Genomic DNA, 16,283 nt, shown 5'->3' on the forward strand with positions numbered 1-16,283 from the left:
GTGTAAATGTGGTCTGGACCTCTCTGGATGCATCTGGACAAAGCAGACACGCTGCTGAGCAGGGCAGGATCATTATCAGTTGGAAACTGACTACCAGATAGGAGATGAAGACAAAACAATTATATCATACTGTCACATTATGACAGCACCAATAGTGCACATCTTATTTATGTTGTTCAGGATGAATGTTTCTGGTGTTATAAACAGTCTCTTGATAAACTGTCAATATCTATAAATTACACACGCCAAAATATATTAAAGATTCTTCCGATTTATTATAATGTACAGTTATACATTGCCATGACACAAATGTGACCACCACTTGAATGGGGTGCAGAATGAAAAATATTAAAACAACCATATAAACAATACCAGGAGGACACTGAATTCCTCTTTTTATGTCGCTGTACACGTGAGAATCAATAAAATATGCACCATAATACAGATATCAAGCCAGTAATATAAAACTGCACAACCAGTCTTTACTGTGAAATTAAGGAATCGATTTCAGAACATTATTTTCACATCTTATGTTACATATTTGACAGTAACAATCATTTATTCACACACAACACTATTTGAATGGCATCAACTTAGACGTTTATTCAAAGGGGAGGAGGGATTCCAGCACTGTGAACAAACTAACGTTATCGACTAACAAATGAAGTACTTGCCAGATATATTTGTAATACCGAGTTGGATTCTTTCCCCATTCACTAATTTGCAGTCAATGGACAAGACTGAGGTGCGTGTATAGAAAAAGTAAAAAATAAAAACAGGGCTCCAGAGAGCATTTACTCACAATTTGCAGTGGCATCTGCTACATATTACCTCTTTGGGCACATTTATCAAATAGCGGCCAACAACCATTATTCTGTCAAGTACTGTGGGTTTGAAAAAAATAAAATAAATAAAAAAATTACTCACCCACTTTTTTTTTTTTAAGAGAAAAAAAAAATCTAAAGAACTCACAGAATACAGCAAATTTCTGATAAGTATGATGTTCATATTTGTTTACTGATGAATTACTGTGTATGTCAAAAAAAAAAAATTCCTGTTCTTGTATTCCGGTGTTCGTGCTGCTGATATTGCAGATTTAATTAAATTGTTCAACAATTAAACCATTAAAGGAAATGTGCTGGATGGGATCTTAAAGAGGATTTAAAAAAAAAAAAAAAAAACCCAAAAAACAAACAAATAAAAACATTGACACATACACTTGATGAAATTAACAACACAGCTTTAGTACTAGTTTCCAATGTCTTATACAAAGTTAGCTTGATCTAAAAAGCATAAAATATATTTTTACATCATCACATACATCAAGACATGTACCATGGCCTAGCTGGAAGTTTGCTTGGTGCACAGTTTCATCTTTCCCTGTCCCCCGCACAATTACCTACTGCTGGCATTATTGCTTCTGATGATCGGGGAGCTGAAGGATCGAGAAACAGTGCACCACGTAGATTCAAACTGTACATTTACATCATGTGTTATTCAAAATTTTGTTAGCCCATTTCACAATCTGCAATGCTAAAGGATAAGGCAGTTCCATTTTTAAGGCATTGCTGCTTTGAGACATACTGGACCAGAGGTGACTCACTGACTTTGACGTAATGTCAGCGAACATGATAAACATGACTACATCTTATCAGCAAAGATAAAATCCCAAAGAGAGGGGAAACTGTATCTTGTATTTTTGAGCATTGTGTGTTTGTGTCCGAGAGATTAAAACCATCATTAAAGTCTGCTTCGTAACTGACCAGAGGTCAGAGCTTAGAGATCAGAGCAGAGCTGTGTTGGTTGCTGTGATCACTTCTCATTGCTGGTAATTTCCATACTGGCCCTGTGGAGAGAAATGCAACATCCTCGTGATACTGACCTTTTCAAAACAAACAAACAAACAAAAATAAATAAATAAACAATAAAAAACAAAATCAGAAGTTTATGTTCACAAATCTCAATAAGGTGCAGACAAAAATCTGTGGTTTCAACCATATCATACTGCAAACCGTGATTTATGCCTGCACTGACTGGTTTTGACCAGCAGATGGCAGCATAACCTCACAACTTGTGAGCTCTAAATTCGAACTTTTTACCTCAGGTTTCAGCAGCAGCATGGCTGAGGACGATAATCCTTATTAAACAGTGGACACTAATTTTCAAGTGAGACAAATTCAGTGGAAGAACAGCAGTATTCTCTTTATTCCTACACAGGGGTCGAAGTATGTGTTTGACTTTAATGGAAAATGCAATGGAAGCAAATTTGGAAACAATGATTTGAAAGATAAAATTTAAATCGAACAAACACACTGGTTATGAAGACCAGTGCCATACATTGTAGAGATTAAGGACAGTCAGAGAATGTGAGCTCCTGTCTGTCTCATTACAATCTAAGAATGCTGTGTTTCTGGACCTCATATCTTTACAATTCGACCCCTGGTTAATAAAAAAAGAAAAAAAATAGAAAAGGAAAAATTTAAGAAAAAGAAAAGATGGGTAAAGAAAGACAGACGAGAGACAGAAGAAACAAAACAAATGCAAATTAAGGCTAGGTGGTCAAGCGTCTAGATTGGACGTTGAGGTCTTCACAGCAACCATTACCTTTGCTTCTTACAGAGCTAGTCAGGGGTTCAAATCCCCGGGTCTTTATTTCCTCATGTGCCCCTGAATATTCAAAGATAAAGATATCAAAGTGTAGCTGTGGTCCCCACATAAGACCACAGGAAATACAGGGCAACAAACAGATCTTCCTTTAAACACTAGAGCAGTCTGCATCAAGTTTAAGGAAGAATCTTCTTTAAAGCCCTCATATTTCACTGGAATGGCATACCACATTAGCCAGAAAACAACAATATTAACATAGAAAACCCTTTTAGGAAGAACACATTTAACCACCGAATATGATGACAGCATGCATAACGTACTACTGCTTAATTTTTACCATCGTACTTCACTTACATTAATTACTGGTCTAACTGAGAGCTATATATAACATACAACTTAGCATGGCAATAAACACAGTAAGAGAAAGCCTAAGTGCAATGTACAGACAAGCCTCTGTCACTGTCCATTGTTAGGGTTATACTCACCTGGTCATAACCATAAGGGCGCTGCTGTTGGCCCTGTGGGGGTCCGGGTTGTGGAGGGCGATAGCCCCCGTACTGCTGTCCCTGCCCTTGAGGATAGTTAGGATACTGTCCTGGGGCACTTTGGGAGGGACCTACAAACAAACACATTAATAAATAGAGAACTTTTTATGCTTGTCAGCCTTGAGTGAACCTAAAACTCTTTGATTGCTGGGCACTGTTAATAGAGAAATGAAATGCTTCCACACAGTGCAGTTTATTATGAACAAAGTTTATTAAAAAGAAGAAGAAGAAGAAGAAGAAGAAAGGATATGGAACAAAAAAAATAACTAATTTAGGTTAAAGCACTGAAGCATGCAGTGCAGTGAGGGAAATTCTATAAAAACTGACTGTCAACCAGTGTTACTGAAGTGTTAAGGTGCAGCATCAAAAACAGGTTTATACTTGAAGTCCTAATCCGGCTCTGATTCTGCCAAACTCATTTCCATTTTTCTTATGCTTTGGACTTGTTATTCTGAAAACTTTGGGAAATACCTGTTAGTTTACAATAACTAGTGGGCTGCAATAAAAAAAAAAAGTGATGGATGACAAAAAGAATAGCGGATCTGTCAGACCCATTTGTTACGGCTGCCTCCACCACGCCTGACTCGGTAATGAATGAGAGCGAGTGAGTCAGGCTGGAGACAGGCAGTGGTTCCCTAATGCAAGGAGACATCAAAGAGATTCTGTTGGTCTTCATTAGAGGAGCAAGCATCATTTTAAAAAAAACACAGAAAGACCGAAAAAAAAAGGAGGGGGAAAGAAAAGGTTGTGTATATATTATATTATTATGTTATATATGCTCCTGTAGAGATGCTGTGAAGGACTGGACAAAGTCTGACTGGAGTTGAAGTCAAATGAGGCCCACGCAACATCATTAGGCGCTCATAATGCCTTATGCTGTTGAGCATAACCTTGTGGGGGCCTGAGAGAGCAGGCATGTGTATGTGCCAGATGGATCTCACCTCACAACCTCTGCGTCTCCAGTAGCTCATTACTTGCATGAGCTCTGGCTCAGACAGAGGGTGAGTGATGGAAAGTTGCAGAGAAAAATGGGATGAGGAAAGAAAAGCCTAAAAGCTGCAAGAGCTATACTGAAAGTGCAAGCCAAACATTTTTAGACTAATTTATTTCCAGGTATTGTTGTAAAATATGAATGTTTCTACCTTCAATTATTTTTCAGACGATTTCTATTATCATGCATAATTTGCTAACATGATATTACACAGCACTACTAAAATTAAGTAACTAATCATTAAGAACGGTTGTGTCGTTCAATTCTCTGCTCAAAATGATATCTTGATATGCACAAAGCTTAGTTACATCAAGCAACAGCGTATAAAGGATCAATGTTTTTTCAGCTGTTATAAGGCACCCAAAGAGGGCTTATAGCGCCTCCTACAGGGGAAATAAAAATTTTGCAGTAACTCACCATATCCCTGTTGTTGGGGTGGATAGCCCTGTTGACCTGGGTACTGCTGCTGAGGAGGATATCCCTGTTGCTGAGGTGGGCCTTGCTGGTATGCCTCCTGCTGCTGGCCATATTGAGCATTACCTTTGAGGGGGAAGGGGGGCAGTAGCGAATATGAGCAACATGTTATTGACTACAGCACAAAAGCAAGAAAGACTGAATAAAATATCTTACTATCCAATGAAGAGATGAATTTGATTTGCAAGAGTATAATATGTGCCAATGCTCTTGTATAGGAAATGATACTCAGACACTACTGCTACACTACGGCTGTAGTAGGGAGTGTCAGAAGTCAGTGTCCAGCCACCATATCAGATTTGTGTGAAGTATGAAGTCTAACATCAGTTTGGAAGAATAAGTACGAATATAAAAATAAAGTGCAACTACAAGTTTACATATTAATAATTTCTTCTAAGATAGGAAAAAGAGGTAACAGGTCATTATTGTGAATTTCAAACATGCACAATCATATTTAATAGCAGCAAATTTTTAACATACATATTTTTCCTCATTTTTGCCATTAAAACGACTAAATAGAAACAAACAAACAAACAAAAAGAAAAATCCCAAAGCAAATCACTTGTGTTTGAAAGGTCAAAAGAGAAACAGTGTAGAAAGAGGGAAAATCAAAACAAAAGGAGAAAAAAAAAAGAAAAAAAAGGTAAATGTTAATTGAAGAAAAAAAGCTGCATTTTAGTAGGTAATCTTAAAAGTGTGTTTGCTTATGCAATTAATACTATCCCTAAATACACCAACAAGAAAATCTACTGAATATGAGCCGTTATATTTTGACAAGAATGCAAAGGTGCCATACTTTTAATAAAACATCTGAAGACTTCAGTGTCACTACTGCGGCTCTTAAACAAACCCCACAGTTTTTGATTTAAAATGTCAGTCTGCTTTCCGTGAAGTGGACAGAGGCACACCTACAAGTGCTTAAAAATAAGAATAAGGTGGCTGTGGTTCAGGAGGTAAATCGCAAAGTTGGCAGTTCGATCCTCTAATCTACCTGTTGAAGTATCCTTGGGCAACATAGTGATTCATAAGTTTCCCCCATAGCATCTGAGTATGTGAATGGGTAAATGAGGAAAACTCGAGTGCTCAAATAGAAAATATATATATAAACACATATGTACTTATCACCTACTGCACCAAAAAAGTGCAGTAGCATGATTTCAGGTTACTTCTGCACAACTTTACCGTAACGCCTCAAATAAGACTGTCCCTGACTTTTCTTTCACCCCAACTGGTAGAGACCCGTTCATGAATAAGCGGAGTCAGCATTACAAGAACTGTATGACTGCTTAGATTCCGATTTATCAATGGACAGCAGCACCTTTGTTTTTTACTTTGATTTCCCCAGAAAATAATGAAGAAACTGAAGTGTTTGCTTTGTCACAGTCTCTTTGCATCATTTGTGTTTTAACACAACTCCTGGGTTCATTTGTTGAGGTTTTTGTTTTTCCTTGTTTCCAAGCGGCTGGAAGGTTCTCCTACCTTCTGATGCTCCCTGTCCTGCGTGACTGTACTGGTCCCCATAGTAGTCTTCCTGCCCTGGATACTGCTGAGGGGGTCCTACATACACATACACACAACATACACACAAGTAGATTCAAGGTGTTGTTGGATTGGTTGTGTGAGGGGAAGAGTAAAGAGGATGGATTCCTTGCCACTAGTTCCTATTAGAAAGCTTTCTTTTGGTCACTTGACTAATTTTTATAGAGGCGGGAGGCTTTAGGTTACATCTTTAGTCGCCAACATCTCTGTGAGCAACAGTGGAGGAAATAAGAGGAAACTGGGAGGAATGAGAGTAAGAAATACAGGAGGGTGGGTTAGGGAGAGGAAAGACCAACACTCACAACTCGCACACATAAGAGACACACTCTGAAGGAATATACCTTGTTGTGGGGGTCTGTAGGGCGGCATTGGCCTTTGCCCCATGACATGATTCCCCTGGTTGACTTGGCCAATCATGCCCATTGGGTTCTGTTGTCCTTGGTAGTGCTGTCCACCACCACCAGGAGGCATGTTATATTGCTGTGAGGGAGGCTGCTGGTGCATCATTGGACCTGAGGTAAACAAAAAAAATAAAAATAAAAATGAGCTGTCAGAGAAATGACAAAGCACTGCAAAACAGCTTTCAACATGTTAAACTAAAGACTTTTCTTTTGTGAATGTATTTTAAGACCCATTTCATGTCCATGCTGACTAAAAAGAAAAGAAGGGCAAACAACATAAAGGAAAATTGGTGTCACTTAAAGTATCGTTGCACCAGTATGAATCATTTAACACCACTGTGACAACAATTAGTAACCAAATGCATGAATTTTAGGCAAAGTGGCAGCACATTAGCCCCAAAACATCAAGGGCCATCACTGGGATCTGAACAGATTAATTCTTATCAGTCTTCAGGTTGCATCACTGGTTAATACTCCATGTTGGCTTCACAATATTATAAAACTCAGACTATTGGATTTTATACAATAATGCAATTGGAAATTAATGCAATTGAGTAGAAGATAACAAGTTTGCTGCTTTACCTTGATTGGGCTGCATGTTCATGTTTGGACGAGGCCCATAGTTTCCCATGGGTTGGCCTTGGGTCATATTCATTTGGCTCTGAGATGGCATGCCCTGGGAGGAAGGGACAGCGTGATTGTAGCCACCCATGGAGCCGTGGCTGCTGGGGGGCATATTCATAGAGCCACTGGGCATGTTCGGGGGCTGGTTGGGGCCTGGACCAGGACCTTGCATGGGCATGTGATTAGGTCCTGAAAAATAAGAAGAAGATCTTCATGATGCTTTGAAAGGTAACAGAAAAATATATATATATGTTCTGAGACTTCCAGTAGAATTGTAAGTTACTATTGATGCTATTTACATCCAGATGACTTTTCTAATAATTTCCTCAGAGTTGACAATCATGGTTTTCTTGTCTCTATATATTTCCCTTGTCAATAACAACAAGAACGAGCAGTTATCTTGAATGATTTATTCCAGCCTGCCAAATCTAACTCTCTTGCAGCTTTGAATAACCAAACAAACTGGATAACTGCAGCAAGGATCAGCTGATCCTGGATCACCCAGTTAATACTGGATCTTCTAACCAATGTATGGAACACGGGGCCCAGATATCACAATTCAAAGGAGAACAATAATAGAGTGTTTTCTATGTTGTGATTTTTGCACATAGTGCTGAACAATCAGGTCAGGGGATTGTTCGCTGTTGCATTCTCTCATATCTAGCACACAACAAGAAATAGTCCACTTATAGTTTGCTGCCCAAGTGTGCAGGAGGCAAAGGCACATGATGCCCACACACTTGCTGTGAATAGCAAAGGACAAATACCGAAATTTTCAAATGGCTACAACAGGACATTACCCAGATTTTGTGCTACGCAGCTGGCAGGTTAAAGACTGTTTAATGTCTGATCCAACTGTGTATGATGTTACCTCAGTTATGTAACAATAAGAACTGCATAATGGATGAAACATGGGACACACAGTATGCACTACCAGGGTTTGTCAAATATCTTTCATTTTTCCTCAGTTAATTACCATGTGGTACAGACGTCAGCACATTTTGTTTTATAAAAATGTTAATTCAGTTCTTCTTCTAAAAAAAGAAAAAAAAAAGAAGAGAAAAGAAAATGCACCCCCCCCCCAAAAAAAAATGCATGCATGCATGAACTATGCTACTTCAGCAGAAAAGGATAACCACAATCAGATGGAGAATCAAGCCCAAGACCACCACAGCTGGCAAATGGGTGACATCATCCTTCAGCATGTTTGCCTATGATACCTTAGAGCGACCTCCCTCACAGTTCTGTGGTGTTGCTAGGCAACCCAAGTGAGACAGGAACTGAGGGAAAAGGAGAAAGAGAAAAGAAAGACAAGGCAGGGAAGTTAAGGTGGGGGGGAACACATACCAGGCATCTGTCCATTCATCTGGTTCTGCATATGTGGGGCTGGAGGGCCACCGCTGACCATACCCTCAGAGGGCATGTTGTGACCGTGAGGAGGCTGAGGAGGGGGGCCACTTTGGTTCATGCCACCAGGACCCATGGACATATTTTGAGTGGGCGGCTGTAGGTGCACAACACAGACAAAAAAATAAATCCACATGATCTCTCTGAAAACAGATCTCAACCTGAGCCACTTGAGATAAAAACTCCAGAAAAAAACATGATAACTCTGATATAGAGATTGTGGCATTGATGTAGAACACTAATCTAAGGAGAACAAAATCTACTAATATACATTAAAAGGAAAAACGTTTTTCAATAAAAGGAACAGCTAGAAACCTTCAATGATTACAAAAATGCATCGATAGACAAAGTTGCAACAAACTGAACAAAACTGGCTTAAAAAAATAGCCTGAACTAAGACTGTTATACATGCAGCAGTTTAAAAGGTTCATGGCTTAAAAACAGCAATTAAAACTGTTCTCTAGTCTGCATTTCTTTTAAACAGCTGGTCCTAATCCCAGCTGTTTGAGTCATTGACTACCCCTCCAGAAACATGCTCACCATGCAGCATATTAAGAAAATGAATGTGCCCACACTCATCATCTGAGTTTAAGGTATGTCAGCAACATTTACTCATAAGAATACACTCACTCCTTTACTATATGATTGTTAGCAAATCAGTGACTTCAATCACTTTTGTAACCACTGTGCTTCTTTGCAACTAGGGATGGGAATGCAAGAATAGTTCCAGTTGAGAATCGATAACAGATTTTAATGGAATTAATCAAGTCTAATAAAATTCTATGCCTCCAAGCTTATCAATTCTTTTTATTCGATGCCGACAACTGTTTTGCGTAGATGAGCACGTCAAATAAATTACAAATAAAAGCCTTTTTTGGGCCATTTCTACACTGTGTTCAGACACGGTGTACACAGCGTTTCTTGTTGATGCTGGGAACTTTAGGGCTGAGTAATTGATCAAGTTTTAATATGAATTAAGTTTTGGCTTCCAAAGGTAATCAAGATAATATGACTCTTTATACCCATTTGCCTGCATGCACTGTGACTAGCAGTTGCTCTTGCGAGATGGGCTTTCTCGGGCTAACTTCACATTGCCAACCATTTTTTTCCTCTCTCTCCATGTAATTGGAATTGGGTTATATTTAAAGGTCAAGAAAAGCACACCTTTATTTGAGGTTTAATAAATGTTCTAGTTGATAAACACTCTTTTGAGTTAATGAAGATTACATTTAATGACTTGAAAGAAAAATTGTACTTTTAGTTTTTGACATATTTGACTCTTGTAGTCTCCTTGTTCTTCAAACGGGTAATTGTTATGGAATGATTAAGAGCATGGATAATCCAACCATAAGCAGACTCGATAATTATACTACTACCAATAAAAATAATATCAATATTAAACACCACTAACAAGTGCCTGAGAGCTTAACCAAACTGAGAAATGAATGGATTTTCTCAGTAAAGGATTCAATTTGTTCACCCAAAATATTTATTCTACTTAATGAAGCCTTGCGAATGAGCACTACTGGCAATAAATCCTTAAATGGCAGCTACAACAGCTCAACAGATAGCACTCATACATAAAGAAATCCTGCAGTCTGTTTGTACTGAACAGATCACTATAACAGTGAGTTTTCAAAAGACTCATTTTAATTTTGCTAACAGGGAAAAAAAAAAAACTAATGACTTTGTTCAAAATTCTTAATCTCACAAAAAAAATGTTTTTTTAACATTGATGATTTATCTAAAATACCCAAGTGACTTGAACTGGGTATGATCTAAGAAGACAGTCAGACATTTCAGTCATTCACAACAACCACTAAGAATTCATACTCACAGCAGGGAGGAGAGACTGCATGTTCTGATTGGAGTCTGCTATTGTCGCCAAGTACACTAAATTTCTGTGCAGCATCTGTTGATACCTGGGCAAGTGAACAGTGCAGTGTTTGAGTCAATGGGAACTTGAAATAAATGTAACGTGAAATATTATAAAAAAAAAAATTTTTAAAACTTAATAACTCCAATAACTTACTGTGAACACTCAGCAGTTTTGCCTTTACTCTGGAAATCCATTATGCACTGGATCAGCTGGTTGTTTTCATCAAGTAACTGCAATGGTAAATTCAGAGATTTCTATTACGCGTGGTACTCATTATAACTCCCCAAAATATTAATAATAAAGCGGACGAACACGGTCATTTGGCGTGACAATTAATTTGCTTGCCGAATGTTATTCTGTCTTCATTTTAAGACAGTGAAGGGTCGTGTTTTGTAAAATGTGAGTGTGCGTTTCTAGCCAACAAAAGACGCGTCTTGCTAGCTAGCTGTGCTTTGCTAACAAAACCACAGGCCTCCATTAACCTAAAACACAATTATACGTTAGTCCGATAAATCCACCCAAGACTCGTACTCCACACGTGGAGTGCCGTTTCCAGGGAGGTTCATATTCACCGCGCTCTGACCCTGTAACATTGTTCCTGAGCTGCTCACAGTTGGACTTGGATGGGCACTGCTACATTGATTATCTCAACGGCTAGCCGCGTTTGATGCCACAGCCTCCATTCTGCGACGCGCTAAAAAAGATGAATTACCTTTTGTATTCCAGCGGGTGTTATATCACCCTTCCCACGCTGCCTGTGAGGTGCAAATGCCACCGACATGGTGATACTATAGAATATTAACGTAAGCTACAGCATAAAAGTTAAAAGTAGCTAACACACTGAACAAATCGGTAGAACTCAGATCAAGCAGTTGAGAATACGATGCAATTTCGTAATGCGGTGGTCCGTTTTGGGGGACGAAGTAGCACATTTTAACTCATAGTTACTGATTTCTGCTTGTTCTGACCATACATGAATAATTAATGTAAAGCTTAAGATCAGATAACTCATAATATATAAGAAAATGTATTTAAATAGTTAAAATCATACACGTTTTGGCTTAATTGGATTACAATTTCACCTATTTTTCATATAATGGAACAGTCCAGAGCTGGACCACAAGACCATAAAAAATAAACTGTCGGAAAAAGGGGGAAAGCGGAGCGTTTAGTGTATATATATCTTATTAAAATGACATTGCATAAATTTTGGTAGTAATAACTAATATCAGTCCTGGGATTTATGTGCTCTTATTCACTCTTATAGCATCCGTTTTGAAAGGAGAAATCTCTCTCAATATATAAAGTAAATAAAACTTGATATTAAAATACTGTATATGCTCGTAGTGTAATATTCTACTTTTTACGATTTCTGTTTTGCGGAGAACCAATCAAATTATACAGAGTATTGTGTTTTAATCCCAAGTTCCCTCCGGGTGGACTCCACTTTTGGTATCGTCTCAGTTCACAGGTCATGCGCAGGCGCCCTTTTCAACACACGGAGTGAATCGCTTGTTGCTAACAAGCTGAATCATTTGGTAGCCTTTTCTCCAGTTTATTGCTATAATACGCGTCTAGCGGTGCAATGGCGGCAAGATATGACAGAGCTATTACTGTCTTTTCTCCCGATGGTCATCTTTTTCAAGTGGAGTATGCACAGGAAGCTGTAAAGAAAGGTTCTACAGCGGTAAGTCTTTAAATGAAACTAATGCTAAAGCTAACGATAGCAACATGGGTGAAGCTAGATTAGCCGATCAACGCGCGGCTAGCGGTTTCCTTTATGTATTTAGCAATTTTCTCTCTTAACACCTTCTGTTATGGACCAAGGTTTTGTTGCAATTTTACGAGCTTGTTGGCTTGCAAATGTGTAATACATATTTTTAATGCCGAAAATGGCAAACAAAAAGCAGTCAGCGTTAGCTAGCATTTTGTCGCTGTGTCACTCTTCACGCTTAACTTTCATTTTCGTTGTGTTGGTACTAACTGACAGGAGTTTGCAAGTACCCATGATTGATTATTACCTGGTCTGGAAAGTTGAGTTTTACTCAGCATATTATATCTCATCCAAATCACTGAAAAGCCACTGTAGTTGCCTCATAACTAATGGTAGTTATGTTAAGGTTTAGTGACAAAAGTTATAAACTCACAAAGCTACTAAGTCGCAGCTCCCCTGGTTAGAGGTAACGGCTGTCATAATAGTGGATTACAAAGGACATTGAGGAATGATGAAGGCTAAACCAAACTGTTTATATTTACTATATGAAAATAAATGCAAAAAAAACTTGTATGTGTTTGGGAGTTATCTTAAATAAGTCCTAATCAGATTTGTTGAGTAAACTTGGCTATGATAACTGATTACTTTGTTGAAGGCTCCTTTTTGGACAGGTGGACCACAGAAAAACCTCAAATAAAAAAAAACCAAAAAAAAAAACCACATGCGTGACCTGAGCAGAATTTTTACTTGGCGAAAATAACTGAGGTTGTAAATGAAAAATGTTCTCACTCTCTTCTAATTCCTCTTTTGGCTGCTCTCTTTAGGGGTCAACACAGCAGATTATCTGCCTTCGTCTCACCCTATCCCAAGAATCCTCTTCTGTCATGCCAACCCTCTGCATGTCCACCTTCACTACATTTATGTATCTTCTTTTTCCTCTTCCTCGTTTGCTCCTGCCTGGCAGCTCCATACTCAACAACCCTTGTTCACTGTATTCAGTATCTCTCTTCTGCACATGTCCAAACCATCTTAACTTTGCCTCCAAACTGCTCAACCTGAGCTGTCCCTCTGATATACTTTGCATTGTGTACTTACTTTCTTTAGTTAGCTTATTGGGGAATTGTTCATTTACAGCTGGACACACAAACTTATTTGGAGCCATACAGCTTAAAACTCTGCCAAATCAAACATGCAGAGGTATCCGCTTTGTAGATTTATTTGGGGATCTGAATATTTGCTGGATATTATTTACTCACGTCAACTGCTAGTCCATGGGAGAAAATTAATATTAATATTTTGATTTTTTTTTTGTTTGTTTTTTGTTATATGCAGGTGGGAATCAGAGGTAAAGACATTGTTGTCCTTGGTGTGGAGAAGAAATCTGTTGCAAAGTTGCAGGAGGAAAGAACTGTCCGCAAGATATGCGCACTGGATGAGCACGTCTGCATGGCATTTGCAGGTATCCCAGATAACAATTTTCTTTCCATAACTGAATAATGTGTTCATTATTTAACATGGCATAGTAGAAGACAGCTGTGTCATGTGTTAGTACTTGGCTTTTATATTTTTGTTGTAGTTTTGTAATGTGTTGAATGGCCTCATTCATTATTTTATAGGTTTGACCGCAGACGCTCGTATTGTGATAAACAGAGCTCGTGTTGAGTGCCAGAGCCACAGGCTAACAGTTGAGGACCCAGTCACAGTGGAATACATCACACGCTACATAGCTACACTGAAACAGGTAAGGAACCATCTGGGCAGTCGTTTACTGTTAACACCTTCAAAAAGACATGTTAGCTATTCCTTTCAGTGGGCAAGAGTGTTTTCAGCATTTGTGTAGTGGACCATGTTTGCTAGCCGTTTCATTTTCAATACAGAGTCATGAATAACCTGTCAAAAAACATTTTTTTTTTATGTATTTGCAGCGCTATACTCAAAGCAATGGTCGCAGGCCGTTTGGCATCTCTGCATTAATTGTTGGCTTTGACTACGATGGAACTCCCAGGCTGTATCAGACGGACCCGTCGGGAACGTACCATGCCTGGAAGGTCAGTAGGATTTTTCTGTGTCCAAAAGGTTTCTTGTACAAGTATGAAAATGACTTAAAAAAAAAAAAAATGTATTTTTGAAAAAAAAAAAACCAAAACAGGCAAATGCAATCGGCCGTAGCGCAAAAACTGTGAGAGAGTTCTTGGAGAAGAATTACACAGAAGAAGCCATTGCTGGGGACAATGAGGCAATCAAGTTGGCCATCAAAGCTTTGCTTGAGGTAAGGTTACGATTACTTTCTGCATTTCCATATATGTTGACCTCAATGTATTTACGTCTTCTATAATGTGAAATTAAACAGTCATGGTTTCATCAAAGAGCACCAACTGCTGCCAAATAAACTATAACTTTCTCTTTTCAATGCATTCTGTGTAAATGGTCTTAGCTGGCGTAATAAATGTTTCCTGAATTGGTCACGGTATTCGCTTTATTTTTTTGTTTGCTGGTCACAGGTTGTCCAGTCAGGGGGAAAAAATATTGAACTTGCTGTTATCAGACGAAATCAGCCACTGAAGGTAATTAACAAGGCAAATATTACTTTATGTTTTTTCTACTAGTTCACTAAAGTGCTAATGGGTTTGCATTTTGTTCTTTGCAGATTTTGGAATCCAAGGAAATTGAGACCCTGGTGACTGAGATTGAAAAGGAAAAAGAAGAAGAAGCAGAGAAGAAAAAGCAGAAAAAATCCACATAAAGCAGTTGTATAAAATCTTGTCCTTATTGCACTTGGATGATGATGATATCATACTTGGGTTCCAAATATTTGCAGGTTTCAGAAGGTTTATTCATTTATTTCATTGTGAAGAACTGACTCATAACTTGTGATTTTCACATATTGTGTAGATGCTATACCAGTTGTAAAGACCTTCAGAATTCTTATACATCCAACTGTTGAGCTGACTATTTCGAAGACACACAGTCGTAGATCTCAGGTTAGGGTTCAGATCTTAAAATATGGTCACTTTTTTTTTTTTTTATCATTCAGTAAACAATTCTGATAACTCCCCGCTGTTAAAATAAACTGTATGTGATACAAAGAACCTTAATGAAACAAAATACTCAATAAAAGCAGACTTGTTTGTATGATTTATTATAAAAGTTGTTTCACTCCATTATACCAGCTTGCTCTACTAAATACAGCCATTGTATAAAAATGACAGAAATTATTAGAAGTGACACTCCTAGTAACAAAGACTGGTTTCTTCAAGATGAGGCTTGGAAAAAGAGCACAAGATTTCCTCACTCTCTTTATTGATTATTCTACTGCAAAGCAAGTAGTGTGATAAAGATAACTACAGTTTAAAAACGCCACTAGCAGAAGTGAAGCGTGTGGCTATAAAGTGTAACGTTTTTCATTTATCAGCATTCTGTTGCACAGACCTGAAAATGGAAGGGGGTGGGGAGTTGCTGGAAGCTTGGATTGCTTTATAAAGTGCTCACCTTTCCCTCAGTCATTTAAAACGAATTAGTGATGAGCGAATGAAGTGTCTAATGGTGGCCCAACGAGACCCCCTTTTTTGCCTCTCCTTTTTTATTTCTCCCTAAATTCGCTTATCAAGCAACCACTGCTCTGAATTCTCAACGACACAATTATGGCCGGCGGTGTGGTAGGGCTGCTTAATGGGATCCTGGCCTCAGACCCCAGTGGGAACTTTCAGTGACTTTAATCTGGAGCCCTTTGAAAAGTTGTACCGTGCTGTGCTGAAGAGCCCCGGGGGTTCCCTCTGACTCTTACCAAAGACATAATGGTGAATGGTAAAGTCCTTCATTTAGAGTCATCTCCCCAAGCCAGGATTTCCTGAGTGGGTGCCCTGGCTGCCTTGACTAGAGCAATTGCACTTTGTCTTGTTTGTGAGTCTTTACAGGTTGGTGTTTCGGATGATGTCAGAGATCAATTAGCGCTCTGATATCTTTTCCCGTGTAATAAGTTAATAAATCCTAGGACATAATGGGTTTTGTGTAACTCACTCTCAGCCATTTCATCCATACACTAATTGCTCTCACTAATGCATTTCCAGTTGGATTTTAATATTACTTGGCTGTAGCGGCCATT

The 16,283-nt window shown here is 38.5% G+C and overlaps 2 protein-coding genes across 5 annotated transcripts; one reads left to right on the forward strand and one right to left on the reverse strand.

Moving 5' to 3' along the window:
- Nucleotides 1-253: 253 nt before the first annotated feature.
- On the reverse strand, nucleotides 254-11,367 carry ss18 (SS18 subunit of BAF chromatin remodeling complex). Of its 4 annotated transcripts, XM_013269593.3 has the most exons (11): nucleotides 11,180-11,367; nucleotides 10,621-10,697; nucleotides 10,426-10,510; nucleotides 8,529-8,685; nucleotides 7,140-7,370; nucleotides 6,498-6,668; nucleotides 6,097-6,174; nucleotides 4,561-4,683; nucleotides 3,093-3,223; nucleotides 2,605-2,667; nucleotides 254-1,846 (listed from the first exon to the last, which is right to left on the reverse strand). In XM_013269593.3, the coding sequence occupies exons 1-10, from the start codon at nucleotides 11,246-11,248 to the stop codon at nucleotides 2,650-2,652; spliced, it is 1,140 nt and encodes a 379-aa protein (XP_013125047.1). In that variant the 5' UTR covers nucleotides 11,249-11,367; the 3' UTR covers nucleotides 254-1,846; nucleotides 2,605-2,649. The 4 variants fall into 4 exon arrangements, with proteins under 4 accessions (XP_013125047.1, XP_003438175.1, XP_005476408.1 ...); XM_003438127.5 differs by lacking the exon at nucleotides 2,605-2,667; XM_005476351.4 differs by lacking the exons at nucleotides 2,605-2,667; nucleotides 11,180-11,367 and adding an exon at nucleotides 11,051-11,132.
- Nucleotides 11,368-11,926: 559 nt separating this feature from the next.
- On the forward strand, nucleotides 11,927-15,320 carry psma8 (proteasome 20S subunit alpha 8). Its single transcript, XM_003438124.5, has 7 exons — nucleotides 11,927-12,154; nucleotides 13,514-13,640; nucleotides 13,798-13,922; nucleotides 14,107-14,229; nucleotides 14,331-14,450; nucleotides 14,683-14,745; nucleotides 14,829-15,320. Exons 1-7 carry the CDS (start codon nucleotides 12,053-12,055, stop codon nucleotides 14,922-14,924), a joined length of 756 nt encoding a protein of 251 aa, XP_003438172.1. The 5' UTR covers nucleotides 11,927-12,052; the 3' UTR covers nucleotides 14,925-15,320.
- Nucleotides 15,321-16,283: the final 963 nt, after the last annotated feature.

Source organism: Oreochromis niloticus, linkage group LG18 (assembly GCF_001858045.2).
Source record: "Oreochromis niloticus isolate F11D_XX linkage group LG18, O_niloticus_UMD_NMBU, whole genome shotgun sequence".
NCBI lineage: Eukaryota > Metazoa > Chordata > Actinopteri > Cichliformes > Cichlidae > Oreochromis > Oreochromis niloticus.